This window comes from Typha angustifolia, chromosome 11 (genome assembly GCF_048772165.1).
Source record: "Typha angustifolia cultivar Huaian chromosome 11, ASM4877216v1, whole genome shotgun sequence".
Taxonomy (NCBI): domain Eukaryota; kingdom Viridiplantae; phylum Streptophyta; class Magnoliopsida; order Poales; family Typhaceae; genus Typha; species Typha angustifolia.
Genome location: NC_133249.1, coordinates 8,289,472 through 8,304,319, shown reverse-complemented (window position 1 = coordinate 8,304,319; position 14,848 = coordinate 8,289,472). Strand labels below are relative to the sequence as shown.

The window sequence follows — 14,848 nt, the reverse complement described above, 5'->3', positions numbered from 1 at the left end:
AAAAATGAAAATCTAATTCTCATCATTGGGTCACCAATAGGCTGGGTATTCTATACATTTGGAACAAATCCATCCAAAAACTGACACTGATTTCATAAATTATCATTAAGCCATTTCAATTGATCCTGCCTATTTTGGTATAAGCTAAAAATTGTTGCGTTGTAGGCGCAACTAGGTATGCTACTAGAAACATTGGCATGCCTATTAATATGTATTTCAACATAATTTAGGTTCGAAGAAAGCTATCCATGTCTGCATTAGGGCTTTTAACCCTAGATAATATTGTAAGCAACGATAGTCGTGCCAATTGGCATGACGTGCCGACCAACACTGTCGGTATGGCATAACACCTGGCACGGAGTGTGCCGACCGGCACGAGCAGCACGAGTGTGTACCGATCCGACAAGGGTGTCTGCCGATCCGTGCCAATGTTGAGCCCATTTTTGTTTAACTTTTTTTCCCATCAATTAACTTTAATATTATTCGTGTGCTAGCAAATGAAGTCATTATCATCAATATGATTGAAAACTATCGACAGTATTTAATGCAATCAAGGTTTTCAGTTTCGGTCGATCTCGCCAGAAACAAGTGGGAATAGGTCGGATCTGACCACCACCTGCCCCTCTCTCTCTCTCTCTCTCTCTTTTTACTTCTTTCTCACCTCTTCCACCAGCGATCAAGTAGATCTCCGGTGACCTCGAGTGAGTTTTTTTTCAGTTTCTAGTTCCTCTTATTTCCTCTCTCTTTCTCTTCAAGCGGTGAAGCAACAGCAGGTGCTGCAATATTTATCAAGGTTCTAAATTTTGAATCAGTTCATACAATTTTTAAGTCTTTAGGCTTCATATGTGAGTAATTTCTATTTTCTTATTTTCTTGTCATTTTTTCTAAATTTTTAAAAACTTTCTACATTTTAAAATAATATTTAGAATTTTACATAATTAAAAAATATGTCTGATCCGATACGAGCCGATACATATCGTTTGTCCGAACTACTTATGCCGATCTCAAACCTGATACTGGAAGCCTTGAATACAATATTCTTATATTATTCTTATGCTGACAAATGAAGTCTTTAATCCTCCCTGTCATTCTAAGTTCCATTAGATATTAATTTTAATCAATATACAATATACGTATCGTTGGTTGTAGGATATCTATTTTGTTAAAGATATAGCAATAATCAAATAGAAATATGATTGAATACAAGCATTAATTGACACTCAATTTAGGCCCCAAAATTGTTTAAATTCCAAGTATAAGAATAGCTAGAGGATAGATCTACTAGGTTACACTTAAATGACCTACCACTTCTAAGTCTAGAAACTTACATAATTTGTGAAAAAAATTGTGGAAAACAATATCATCAAATAATCTCTAATTATACAGAAATTTTAACCCAAAATTGTAAAGTTCAAGTTCAAATTAATTCAAGTGGAATTAATCTAATATGTTCCTACACCAATTTTGACCCAATTTGAATAATTTTGACATATTAATCTCTAACTTTTTGAAATTTCCATAAATGTTGGTCGGCATGGGCACACTCAGATGTTTTTAGGTATTCGGTATGTTAATCTTTAAATTTTAGTTTAAATATATGGATTAAAGCCAATATTATGATGCTTTATCTTTAGATTATTTTTGTATATAATATATTTTATTAAAGATAAAGAAAGTTATATATAAATATTATCAACACATAATATAATTGGATACATTCATTAAAAGTAATATTAATGATTGAATACTCCATAATATAATTGAATAATCCATAATAAAATTAAACACATAATATTAATTGACAATAGTTCAATAATTAGAACTAATATCTAATTGAACGTAGAATTACGAGGAGGATCAAAAACTTCATTTGTTGACACAAGAATAACACAAGAATATTACATTAAATATTGTCGATATTCTTTAAAACTCATCTACTAATAGCATTGCTCATTGTAACGTCTCACATAATCTTCATACAAATAGTAATTTTATAATTCTCCTATGATATCATATAGATATTAAATATGTATAGGAATGACTGACACTAGCATAGACACAAGCACACCATAAGCATATATAGATTATACATATAAAATATGATAAGAGCGTTGCGGCTCTGGTGAGTGTGATTGATATAATAGAAATGATAATGAACTCATATCATCATATGGATGCACCTCTCGTGATATCCTGCTAATCCTGTAAAAATAATGTCTTTTTAAGAAGATTGTGTAATAAAGACGCGTGTCTCATCTCCATTATCACCACCACCAGACTAAGTCACATCATTATCACCATCATAATTATTATTTCTAGTCTCACCATCATAATTATTATTTTTAGTCTCACCATCATCAATTGTATCTAAGCCATCTAAATAATCAATTGACTAGTTAATTTAATAATGATTGATTAAAATAGGAAAAATCAAAAGAAAAAAGTTCCACATGGCACAATGACCGGCACACAGTTGTGCTGGACTGGCACTATTCAGCACAACACGAGGCATGTCGACTAGCACGACCATCTATGTTGGTCGGTACACCCATCCTGGGAAGAAAATAAATTTTAAAACCAAGTCAACTTGCTGGTTTTGGGGGTGATTTTAGATCAGATGGGGCCAAAAGAGATTAAAGTCCGGAATTTAAACCATGACAATATCATGATTCTCAAGAGTAAGTACTATCATACTAATTCAAGTACAGTTGGAATGTACAATATGATTATCTATATCCTCTCTAATTCTAGTGATAGTACCAAAACAGAGGGATATTTGAGTTGAAAAGAAGAAGCAATCTCCAAATTTATCTAACATAGACATTATGAAGGAACCAAATTGTTGACCATACTGAATTTTATTATTCAACAGTTACATAAGAATAATCCAACCTGGGATTGACATAATTTATCCTATTCTATACACAGTTTGTGATAAAGTTCAAGTATTGTAAGTTTGTAACCCTACTAAATAATATGCAGCAACCCTAACTTATAATTCAGTCTCATTCTTGTCGTTGTACTTCAAGTTTTCAGTTATTAACAAGTAATATCCACTATTATTAACAACTTTACTAATTTTAAAATAAATTATTTACCTATTATCTATTGTTGAAAGACAGGTACATATGCTTGCACACAATCTTATTTATAGGCAATAACAGTCTCATAGAGAACCATCAACTCCTATTACAAGAAAGAAACAGTTTATTTTAGAGTTAATTTGGGTGTTAGATTCCATATAGGACTTTTCTTTCCAACTCTAATGACATATGTTCTAAGCTGTCCATTCAAGTAAGGCAAGCAATAATAAGATTTCACAGTAGAAAATGTCAATGTAATGGTCTATGGAACAAAGATATACATACACATGCACCCAACAAACCTATTAGGAAAGTGCTACAGCTTCTGTGATAAGTATTATTTCTGACAAGTATGACTAGTCAAAATCCTGATTCAAGACTAATATTCACCACATCATCCTCCCAAACAATTAGCAGTAAATGCACACCAGTGATAATGGCTTTCTTATCTAATATGACAAATGGAGGACTCTAATGACAACATTCCCAACTAACCTCGACTCAGAAACAGGAACATTAGAATCTAACCAAGGAGATGATCCAAGAAGGCTTTTCAGATCCAAGCTATTCAGGAAGGCCATTGTCTTATCATCTTCAGCATTTTTGCAGCTATCCGTTGTATCCTTCCCTGAGAAATTAAAATCATCTAACACCATATGATTCACAGTCGATCCAGCTTCCTCCATATCAAATGAAGAGCGTTCAATAGTTTCTTTGTCTTCTTCGTGATGTGTAAGCAAGTAAAACTTACGCATCTCTTCAAGCAATACTTTGTGTTCAGCATGGAGAATAGCATCTAAGCACCTATATATTGAACAGGGATGATTTAAGCGGCAAGTTTCAAAATACAAAATCTACTATAGCCTGATGAGCAAATTGAAAGTAGCGAACTAGAAGTATTTAAGGCATTATAACACAAAAAGATGCCAAGAAAAACCTCCAAATCCGCAAAATAGAAATAAGCATTTAGAAACCTACAAGCTTGATTGTTGGTTACCTCCTTTCCTCGCAAAGTGCTGGAGCAAGTTTGCTCCATGCTTCTTTTCCTTTCATGTTTCTGTCAGACTTCTCTTCGAAGGAAAAGAGAGTAGTGAAAAGTGGGTCCATCACACAATAACAAGGTTGGCTATCTGATCCTTTTCTTCCAGCAATCCCTATCTAATTTAAGGTATTTGCTAGATTAGATTTTATCATGCCATCTCCTCTATCAACACACCTACCTCAATAAAGTGACTCCTCTATAGGTCACTTTTGAACATATGCCCAAACTACCTCAATTGATTTTCACACAAGCAAACCTCTATATGAACTACCTTTTTATGTCGAATTCACTAAACTCTTACTCTATCCGTTAGAATATAGAATATTAAAAATATAAAAATCACTGTTCTCTACTAGCTTAAGTTTTTGAAATAGTTGGTGAATCAATATAGTATTGGATAAAAGGTTCTACATTTGAATTTACTAGACTTATCTGTCGTTTAGAATATAAAAATTTCACCCATAAAATCAAGTCCATGACTTAGGTCCATCAAAATGCCTCAGCTTAAGAGTGAGGTTGAGTGTTAGAAACTTAGAATATAAAAAGACAAACTATCATTTTTTAATAGCTTATGCTCTTAAAGTACTTTGTGAGTAAACATAGTATTAGAACAGAGGCTCTGAATTCAAATCCCTCCAAGTCTATCCGTCATCTAATATGTCAAATCTCCGTTGAGTTAAGTTAAGTCCACTTCTTGGACATATCAAATTATCTCAAGTCCAAGAGTGAGAGAAAAGTACTAGAATGTAAGATATAAAAAATATCATTTTCTAATAGCTTAGGTTTCTAGAGTAGTTGGTGAGTCAATATAGTATTGGAGAAAAGACCCTAAATTGGAATCCCGTCAAGCCTTTTTGTTGTTTAAAAAAGCCTCCTCTAATTTAGGTCGAATCAATTTCTTGAGCATGTCTCAAGCCCAAGACTGAGAGGGAGTTTTAAAACACAAAAATAAAAAAAACCACCGTTTTCTAATTGCTTAAAGCTTTTAAGAGTAGTTGCTCAATGAATGCTATCTTTTCTTGTAATTCCAAGCATGGTTACTCTTATAGCCATAGTAATAAAATTTCTCTCTAATTTGGGGTACATGAAAAAGTCACTAGAAGAGCTTCTCTATTTACCTTTTGTGCCAAATTTATGTGAAATGTTCTCATCAGTTTCTGCTTTTTGTGGACGTATAGGTTCAATAAGACATACTTCTTCATCAACAACAATTCTTTCATGCCCTATATATCTAGACTTAACAAAATTGAATTCCATATATCTAGAGATAGATCTACTTAATCAATATTCCATAATCTTTAGACTCTTAAGAAGGTTCCAAACAACTTCCAATATCTTAGTCTTTTTGTGTTTAGACCCCTACATCATCACATTTTGTAATGACCCTGGTCTTATCTCCTTCTCAAAACCAAGGGCCTCTACTTTCCTTACCATGTCATGCCATCCCAGACTTATTCATTAGGCACATCATTAGAGAAACTCATCAGAAAAATTAGTCAGTCAATCAAAGCTACTTATTAGGCAGGAGTTTATACTTTTTAGGGGTTTCGTAGTTTTACATCTAAACTTAACTAACCTGTCCTATGATCAAGGTCTATTTGCAAACATAATGGCATGCGATATTCTAAAAAGGAAGAGATTTTACAGAACGCAATGATGCAGGGGACAACAAAAAAAACTATAAATGTAGGATTATTTGAAATTTTCCTGAAGTCTAAATTTTTCTCCATACTTCTATCTTCTTGTTCCACCCAATCTTAAATTTATCAATTAAAATGATAACTATCATCATCAATAAAATACACTATGAAATCTCATCATGAACATCCTTATTTAATCCGTTTATACCAATCCAAGAAAATAAGAATTTAAATATTCAATACTAAACCTTGATGCAACCCTATTGTTACAGGGCTGGGACTAGAGGGAAATTAAAAGATCTATGGAGGGAAAGAGAAGAAGAAGAGATAGATGCATGGCAAGGATAGAAACAATGAGGGGAAGGAATGACTGCACTACAGAAATTAAAAAAGGAAAGAGTGCTATGTGGCGGGGCTCAAGTCAGGTTTTCATGTCATAATTACGGTTTCTGCAGGAGCTGATTTCTAGACCATTATTGGGCTCAATTGAAAGAAAATAGGACATTCAATTAGAAAACTATAGAAGATCAATTAGGAAAATAACTGAAAATTCAATTGAATTACAACTCCTACCAACAAAAAGTTCTTTCCAACAGTGAAAGGCTGGTAACACTATTTCCTGGCCTATAGAATGCTACTAATCTAATGGCTAATCAAACAGCTGGAATAAGTTGACTTCAGGTAGGAAAGCTGACTCTCATTGACAGAAGAGTTGCATTCTAGATAAACCTCTATTGCAAGATTGTTAGATCTCATTGGATAAAACAAGCATACTCAATGATAGCGATATTCCACCTTCTTCCCAACTTGAAATTATGATGCCAGGGTTACTTACAAAACATAATGCATTGTTCTACAAATCCTTAAACTTGTCTACCATGAATCAGACAACCATCTTAAGAGAGGATGCATATGATTGGAAGTCAAAAATAGTGATAGAAGACTACAAGTGCCAAGTAGAATGTAACACAAGAATGACAATCTCGACGTTCTGCAATTAGCTTCTACAAAAGATTTAGCTACTGGGAAGGATCATATTAAATCTTTATATAGCATATCTACTGATATCAGATATAGCTACAATGACATAAGAGTTATAAAATAAGCTTTTCTATATAATTGAATACACACCCTCAAATTTGTGATCAAAAGTTCCATCCTTTTTCATTAAGGCTGGCACAGGAAATTCTGAAAAAAGCGAGATCTCTTGTTTCAATGCAATGCTAAAAAACCAATTTCCCTAAAAACTTATGTGGTGTTAGTTCACGCATAAGAACTATGCATGAACTACTCATTGATAAATAAACTCTCCCTTATATATATTTTACAATACTCGTAGCATGTATATTTTAGTCAAATCTTTTATAAAATAAATGATGTGATAAGTTATGCACAAAATTTTATTACAGGTGAAGAGGTATGATAAAGTTATGGACATTTCTAAGCAATATTTCTATTAGCAAAAATGACTAAAATATTCTCCTCTATCTATACCTAACCTCTTTCCACTTTCCTTTTCTTCCACCAATATGCAAAAACCTTATCTAACTTGCTTTTCTACATTCAAGCGCTCTCATCTCCTCCAAAAAGGGTCGATTTTGTGATTGCAGCACTAGCTTTGGTCTAAAATATTAGTGATCTATTAAAAATGACTAACAAAAATAATCCTCTTTGCATAACAAGTTGTAACTATTTATCTAACTTCTCCCATTCAATTTCACACTATTTTTATGAGGGAATTATAGTCATTTCATCTTAAAATGACCTTATTAACCATACTTATCACAATTTAATAATCAAACACAAATCCTTATATAAACTTATGAAAGGTAATTATTACAATTTTATCTAAATTTTGTAATCAAACAAAATGTGAGTAAAGTTATAACGATACCTGATTTGCATTTAAGAGTTCCAAGTAAAGTTATCGTTGGCAAACCTTGTACATTAACCAAACGAAGCCTTAAGCTTTTGCAATCATACTACTCTTTTCAACAGAACATACCTAGCAACACGGGCAAACTCCTCTGCATCTTCCTTGGAGTCAAACAAGGCAAGAATGACATCAAGAAGCTCCCCCTTGGACACAGATATATACTTCTCCCTCGGCACGTGTATCCCAGGTATCCTCCTCTCCTCCTTAGCCCGCGTCCCACCATTATGTCCAGCATCCTTCGTCTCCTTCTCTACCGCAACTACTCCTTCCTTCTCCGGAGAGGATTCCTTCTTGGCTTCGATCCTTAGAGGATCAAAAGACACTCTCTGTGATCCGAGGGAACAGCATACAGGAGGAGAAGAGCGGGAGCAAGTAGCGGTGGAGAGGGATGAGTTCTTGGCGGAGGAGTAGGAGGAATAGGATACTCCGAGAGCAGTGATAGATTTGACTGATATCATGGCTAGTTGAAGTGAGGGAATTTGAAGGAGATGGGTGAGACGGAGAGGGAAAGGGTCGAGGCTTCGAGCATACCGAAAGACGTTTTAGGGATTTGGAAAGGAGAAGTTATGCGCGCCACTCCTAGGATGGTTGTCAGGTGTGAGGGCCTGAGGGGGAACCAAATGGATTTGGAAATAGCGAACCAACGGCTAGCAAGCGTTTCCAAAGGTGAGCGGATCCTGTGGTTCCACGTCCTCCTTCTCCCTTCATCATGAGTCGTGCTGCTAGATTGCTTGATCTGATTGATAACCTGATAGGAATTGAAAGCTTTCAGAGATAAAAGTAAAAAAAACGTTTTCTGCGTGAGTGTGTATAAAGCATTGTCCGACACGTTTGATATAATAGTTTCTCTTAGTTTCATATTTTTATTAAAAAAATCACCTAATTTTACTATTTTCTGACTAATTTGCTATTGCCTTACTTTTTGAAAAAGAAATAGACAGCTCTAATTTTAATTTAATGCAGTATAGATAATTGATAAATGAACGTTACACATACCTGCTCATTGGATGTTAGACCATAAATTATTTTAGAGAAAAAACTCTTATTAATAGAGGAAAGAGTTGTGATCATTGTTTAACCTCTTTGTTCTCACTATTACTATTTAATTTCTAACTACTGTTGAAGCTCTTCATCCATTTTACTGCTATTTTAAAAACTTTATGCACTATAATTATTAAGTTCTTCTGATACGATTTGATCCATATTGGCTCCACGTGAGACATTGGGTACATGGGAATGAGCATATTTATCTAATTGAGTAAGTAGAATCAATAAAATCTATTTTTGCCAGGGTGCGTTCGAACGTCTACATCATGTTCACATCGACAGAGAATGGAATTGGCGCGGTCGAACGAAAACGGGTGCGTTCGAACACCACCGTTCGAACGTCTGCATCACGTTCGCATCGACAGAGAACGGAATTGGCGCGTTCGAACGTAATTGGATTCATTCGAGCACACCGCGACGAAAGTATGGGTTAAGTTAGGGATGTTAGGGTTGTTTGGGATGTTTTTATGTTAATTATGGAGTCCTTAGGGCGAGCCTCTATATACATGTGAAGGAAACCCTAATTGAGATTTTTTTTATCTGGACTGGAATTGGCTTTAGCCTCATCTCCTCCTTCTCTCTTGATTCTAGCTATTAGCACTCTCTCCCACCTTCCTTCTTTCATCGCCCAAGTTTTTGGTTGGTTTCTTCCTCTCTAACCTCTCTCTTCCACAACAACTTCTTCCCCTTCACACCAAGAACTAACCCTAGCATCCATCCAGCTATTGAAGGGCTATCAAACTAGGATCTAAGTTTTGAAACCATTGCGGATCGGATTAGGCCAGTTCGTAACAACTGGTATCAGAGCCAACCTTCCTCGGACCACTATGGCTACCACAAGATCCAAGGCGGCTAAGCTAGTCAGTGATCAAGGCGTGGAGACTGATCGCGTGGCTGTGTCAAGATCCCCATCCCCTCATAGTTCTCGAGGACGAACAGAAAGCCCACCTGATCTCGCGCAAACCCTAACACTTATGGCACAAACTTTGTTGGAGATCAAAGCCACCCTTACAAATAGAAATGAATACCTTCCAAAGCGTACACCTGAGCATTATCGAAGACATGAAGAACCCCCCTTACCTAGAAAGGGAAACCAACGAGGACCGATCTTGGAGGCACCTTGGAGACAACGCGACGAGCCGCATGAGCGCCGCGCCGACTTACCTCCCTTTCACCCAAGGGAAGCTATAGCCCTATACCCAGAGGAGGAGCCTTAGAATGAGTAGAAGGAACTTCCTCATCACCCAAGGGCCCAACATCAAGGGTCGCTTCATCGAGGACGTGAGAACGGGCACAACCAAATGCTACAACTTCACACCGTTCGAATTGATTTTCCTAAGTTCAGTGGTGGGGACCCGTTGGATTAGATTTATAGAGTGGAACAATTCTTCACATATCAAGAGACACCTAATCATCAAAAGGTGTTATTGGTCTCATTCCACCTTGAAGATGTAGCGGTGAGGTGGTATCAAGCAACACATCGAGCTCGTCCCTTCGCCACTTGGGAGGAGTTCGTCAATGCGCTTTGTGTACGTTTCGGACCATCGGACTATAAAGACTTCCAAGCCACTTTGACAAAGCTAACCCAAAATTCTTCGGTAAGAGCCTATCAAGAGGAGTTCGAAAGGATAAGCAATAGAGTCCATGGGTGGTCGGACTCGGCGCTTAAAAGTACTTTCATCTCCGGGCTTCGTCGTGATATCCAAGCGAAAGTCAAGGCTAACCATCCTACATCCTTACTATAGGCATTCTCAGCGACTCAAATGATGGAAGAAAAGATAAGGGAATTGAAGGCTACTCACCGCCCCAATTAGAGCATTGCGGACCCGCGTGTTAACACCAGACCGTCGGTTTTGGGAGTGGCATGTTCGGGGTGGGCTCGGCCAAACCTTAATTGGCAAAACCCTCCACGTACAGGCTCTAACTCTCAGGGACAGCCAAGGGTGACAGGGTGACGCCTCACACCAGTAGAGGTCGAAGATCGGCGTTCTAAGAGCATATGCTTCTATTGCGACGAGCGATTCACACCAGGCCACAAATGTGCCAAACAACCTGCATCCATCATGCTCATGGAAGAGATGATTGAGGAAGATCCTATTGAATATATTAAAGGGCAGCAAGTGGAAGAAATGAATCACATCGAGGAAGACAACTCGCTAGAAGTTCAAGCCGAACTCTCCCTCCATTCGCTTGCCGGTAAGTCGACTCTGTCGGGTCGAAGGTATGATTAAGAAAAAAAATGCACTAATTATTATTAACTCAGGAAGCACCCACAACTTTGTGGATCTACGGATGGTTAGGCGATTGGGTTTAGAATCGGAGCCTTCTAATGGCTTTGATGTGATCATCGAGGACGGCACCGTGTTGAGGACTGATGGAATATGCCGCAAGATACAGCTGCAAATTCAATGCCACACCTTCCGAATTGACTTCTACCCATTGGCTTTTTGAGGGACCGACATGGTGCTTGGGGTGCAATGGCTACGGAATCTTGGACAGTCACCTTCAATTTCACCACCATGGCGACGAAGTTTAGATACGAAGGCAACCCGATCCAATTAACAACTGCATCAAACAAGGAACCTTTTGGAGCCCTACAATCCCTAGAAGGGTTGCCGAAACCTAGGTGTCGCGGGTTCTTCATGCAACTCATCAAGGGGACCCAAAATATGGAGGACTCAACACCCTTACCTGCTAACTTAAAGGTTGTTTTGTAGGAATTTGAAGATGTGTTCCAGCAACCCCATTGACTGTCACCACTTAGAGCGCAAGACCATCGCATCGAGATCTTGCCAAGGGCGGGTCCAACCAATGTGAGGCCATACCGATACCTATTCATCCAAAAAGAGGCTATATCAAAGATGGTCCAGGAGATGTTATCTAGCAGGGTGATAAGGCCAAGTAGAAGCTCTTATTCTTCACTCGTCTTACTTGTGCATAAGAAGGATGAGTCATGGTGGTTCTGTGTGAACTATCGAGCTCTCAATTCCATCACCGTCAAGGATCGATATCCTATTCCGGTGATTGAAGAGTTGTTGGATGAACTAGCTGGTGCATGTTATTTTTTGAAGTTGGATTTGAGGGCTAGATACCATCAAATTAGAGTCAAACCATCCGACGTGCATAAGACGACATTTAGAACTCATGATGGACACTATAAGTTCTTGATCATACCTTTCAGTCTTACCAACGCCCCAGCCACTTTTTAGAGCTTGATGAATGATATATTAGGCCTCACCTAAGGCAATATGTGCTGATATTTTTTGATGATATATTAGTATACAGCCGGACATGGGAGGAACATTTGGACATCTTAGGACGGTTCTTGGACTATTTTAACAGCACGAGCTAAAAGCAAAGGACTCCAAATGTTCATGGGGGCAGTAAATGGTCGATTACTTGGGTCACATCATATCAAAAGATGAAGTGGAAGCAGACCCTAAGAAGATCCAAAGCATGGTGGATTGGCCATTGCCAAAGATTACCAAGGAACTACGCAGTTTCCTTGGTTTAACCGGTTACTATCGCCGGTTTGTAGCGAATTACGGCAAGGTGGCAGCTCCCCTCACGACGTTGCTATGAAAGGGGACATTTTCATGGACGGACAAAGCCAGGAAAGCATTTGAAACCTTAAAGAAGGCAATGGTTTCAGCCCCGGTCCTTGCCTTAGCAAATTTTACCAAACCATTCACCATTGAGTGCGATGCATCCGGAGTCGGTGTAGGGGCAGTTTTAATGTAAGAAGGAAGGCCTATAAATTTTACCAAACCGTTCACAGCTGCTATCAACCTATGAAAGAAAGATGCTTGCCATCATTCATGCTATCACCAAATGAAGGTCTTATCTCATTGGGCGGCGTTTCACAATTTGCACAGATCAAAAGAGTTTACCATATTTTCTTGGGCAGCGCATTCACACACCAACCCAACAAAGGTGGGTGTCTGAGCTATTCGGATATGACTACGAGATTGTAAACAAAAGGGGGACTGAAAACAGTGTCGCCGTTGCTTTATCCAGATGCCTAAACCCAACCAAGTTAGCAACCATTTCAGCACCGATTTTTTCCAGCAGCTATGGGAGGCCTACAAGAATAATCCGAAAGCCAAGAAGATGACGGACGACCTTGCTGAAGATCCTAATTGTAAACAAGGGGTGTTGGATAAACTCTTGTTAGATAAGGGAAAAATCATTGTTCCAGTTGACCATCAATTGCACTTGGAGTTAATACGCCACTTCCATGACTCTCCTATGGCTGGACATGAAGAGGTGTTACGCACCTACAAAAGGTTGAGTCAGAGTTGCATATGGGTTGGGATGAAGAAAGATGTGTAGGCCTATGTCAAGGCTTGTGAAGAGTGCCAAAGAACAAAGACGGAGTCGGCCAAACCTGCTGGATTGCTTCAACCGCTTCCCATTCCGACTAAGGTTTGGAAGGATGTCGCCATGGATTTCATTGATAGCCTACCCAAGGAACATTTTGTTATATTGGTGGTGGTTGATCGCCTCAGCAAGTATGCGCATTTTTTAGCCTTAGCGCATCATTACACGGCGAAAAGGGTGGCTGAGGTCTATGTGCGCGACGTGGCCAATATGCATAGTATGCCAAAATCAATTATTTCAGATCGTGATCCTATATTTATGAGTCAATTTTGGTAAGAATTCTTTGCACTCCAATGGACAACCTTTCGAATGAGTTCAGCGTATCATGCTTAAACGAACGAGCAATCCGAAGTGCTGAACCATTGCTTAGAGTAGTATTTGAGGTGTTTTGTGGGCGAGCGACCACGACGGTGGACACTTAGCGAACCAATGACAACGGAGGCCGAAGAGTCTGAATCCGAACCAAGTACCCCTACTCTACTTCGGATCCTAGCTCGCCGACGCACTCAAATTTAGGACGAGTGGATAACTGAGATTTTGGTGGAGTGGCAAGGACGCCCAGTGGAGGAGGCGACATGGATGCCTGAAGTTGACTTCATGGACAGTTATCTGGAGTTGACACCTTGAGGTCAAGGTGCGTGGAAGCGTGGTGCAGTGATACGATTCGATCCATATTGGCTCCACACGGGACTTTGGATTTACAAGAATGAGCCTATTTATCTAGTTGAGTAAATAGAATCAATAAAATCTATTTTTGCCCGGGTGCGTTCAAACGTAAAGACCGCTCGAACGGGACCGTTCGAACGCCTACATCACGTTTGCATCGATAAAGAACGGAATTGGCGCGTTCAAACGGAAATGGGCGCATTCGAATGCGACCGTTCGAACACATGCATCACATTCGCATCGACAGATAACGGAATTGACGCATTCAAACGCAATCGGGCGCGTTCGAACGCACTACGGTGAAAGTATGGGTTGATGTTAGGATTATTTAGGATATTTTTATATTAATTATGGAGTCCTTAAGGTGAGCCTTTATATATATGTGGAGGAAACCCTAATTGAGATTTTGTAATCTGGATTGGAATTGGCTTTAGCTTCATCTCCTTCTCTCTTGATTCTAGCCATTGGCGCTCTCTTCCACCTCCCTTCTTCTACCGCCCAAGTTTTTGGTTGGCCTCTTCTAGCCTCTAACGTCTCTCTTCCACAACTGATACATTACTATCTAAAGAGATACTATTCGAATTATAATCAACATCCTCAATAATTTTCATATTGAGTTATTTCTAATATTTGCAATAGGATTTTAAAAATAATAATACATATATTATGATTCTAACTAATATAGTAATAGATGGCAGGAGCAATAATGATACCTACTAAATTTTATCTTTCAATTATGAGATATACGTGTTCTCATTCCTTTCTACAATAATAAAATGCGAATTAGGATAGTATAATAATTAGAACAAAAATCTTTCATATAGAAATATTATAAATAAAAAATATCATCATAATATGTTATGATGGTTAACCATAAAAAGGATCAACATATAATAAACAAATAAACAAAAATCAAATCTAAGGCAGTACAAAGAATTAGTGAAACTTACTTTGGAGCAAAGCAAGCTCTCTGAGAGGATATGGTTGGTGGAGAAGACGGTACTCATTGGACGTGAGAATTATTGAAATGTCGTTGCAATAATTGTCATTGCTT

General features: G+C 38.1%; 1 protein-coding gene across 2 annotated transcripts in view; it reads right to left on the bottom strand.

The window, feature by feature from the left end:
- LOC140769926 (uncharacterized) overlaps positions 1-8,307 on the bottom strand; it is a 54,700-nt gene extending 46,393 nt beyond the window's left edge. The window contains exons 1-3 of one of the 2 annotated variants that reach the window (XM_073110831.1): positions 7,771-8,307; positions 3,835-3,887; positions 3,579-3,711 (exon numbers count right to left, since the gene is read on the bottom strand). In XM_073110831.1, coding sequence (XP_072966932.1) covers positions 3,579-3,711; positions 3,835-3,887; positions 7,771-8,159 — 575 coding nt within the window. In that variant the 5' untranslated portion in view covers positions 8,160-8,307. Of the gene's footprint in view, positions 1-3,578; positions 3,888-7,770 lie in introns of both variants that reach the window. The other variant, XM_073110830.1, reaches the window with a different exon arrangement.
- Between the last annotated feature and the right edge of the window lie 6,541 nt (positions 8,308-14,848).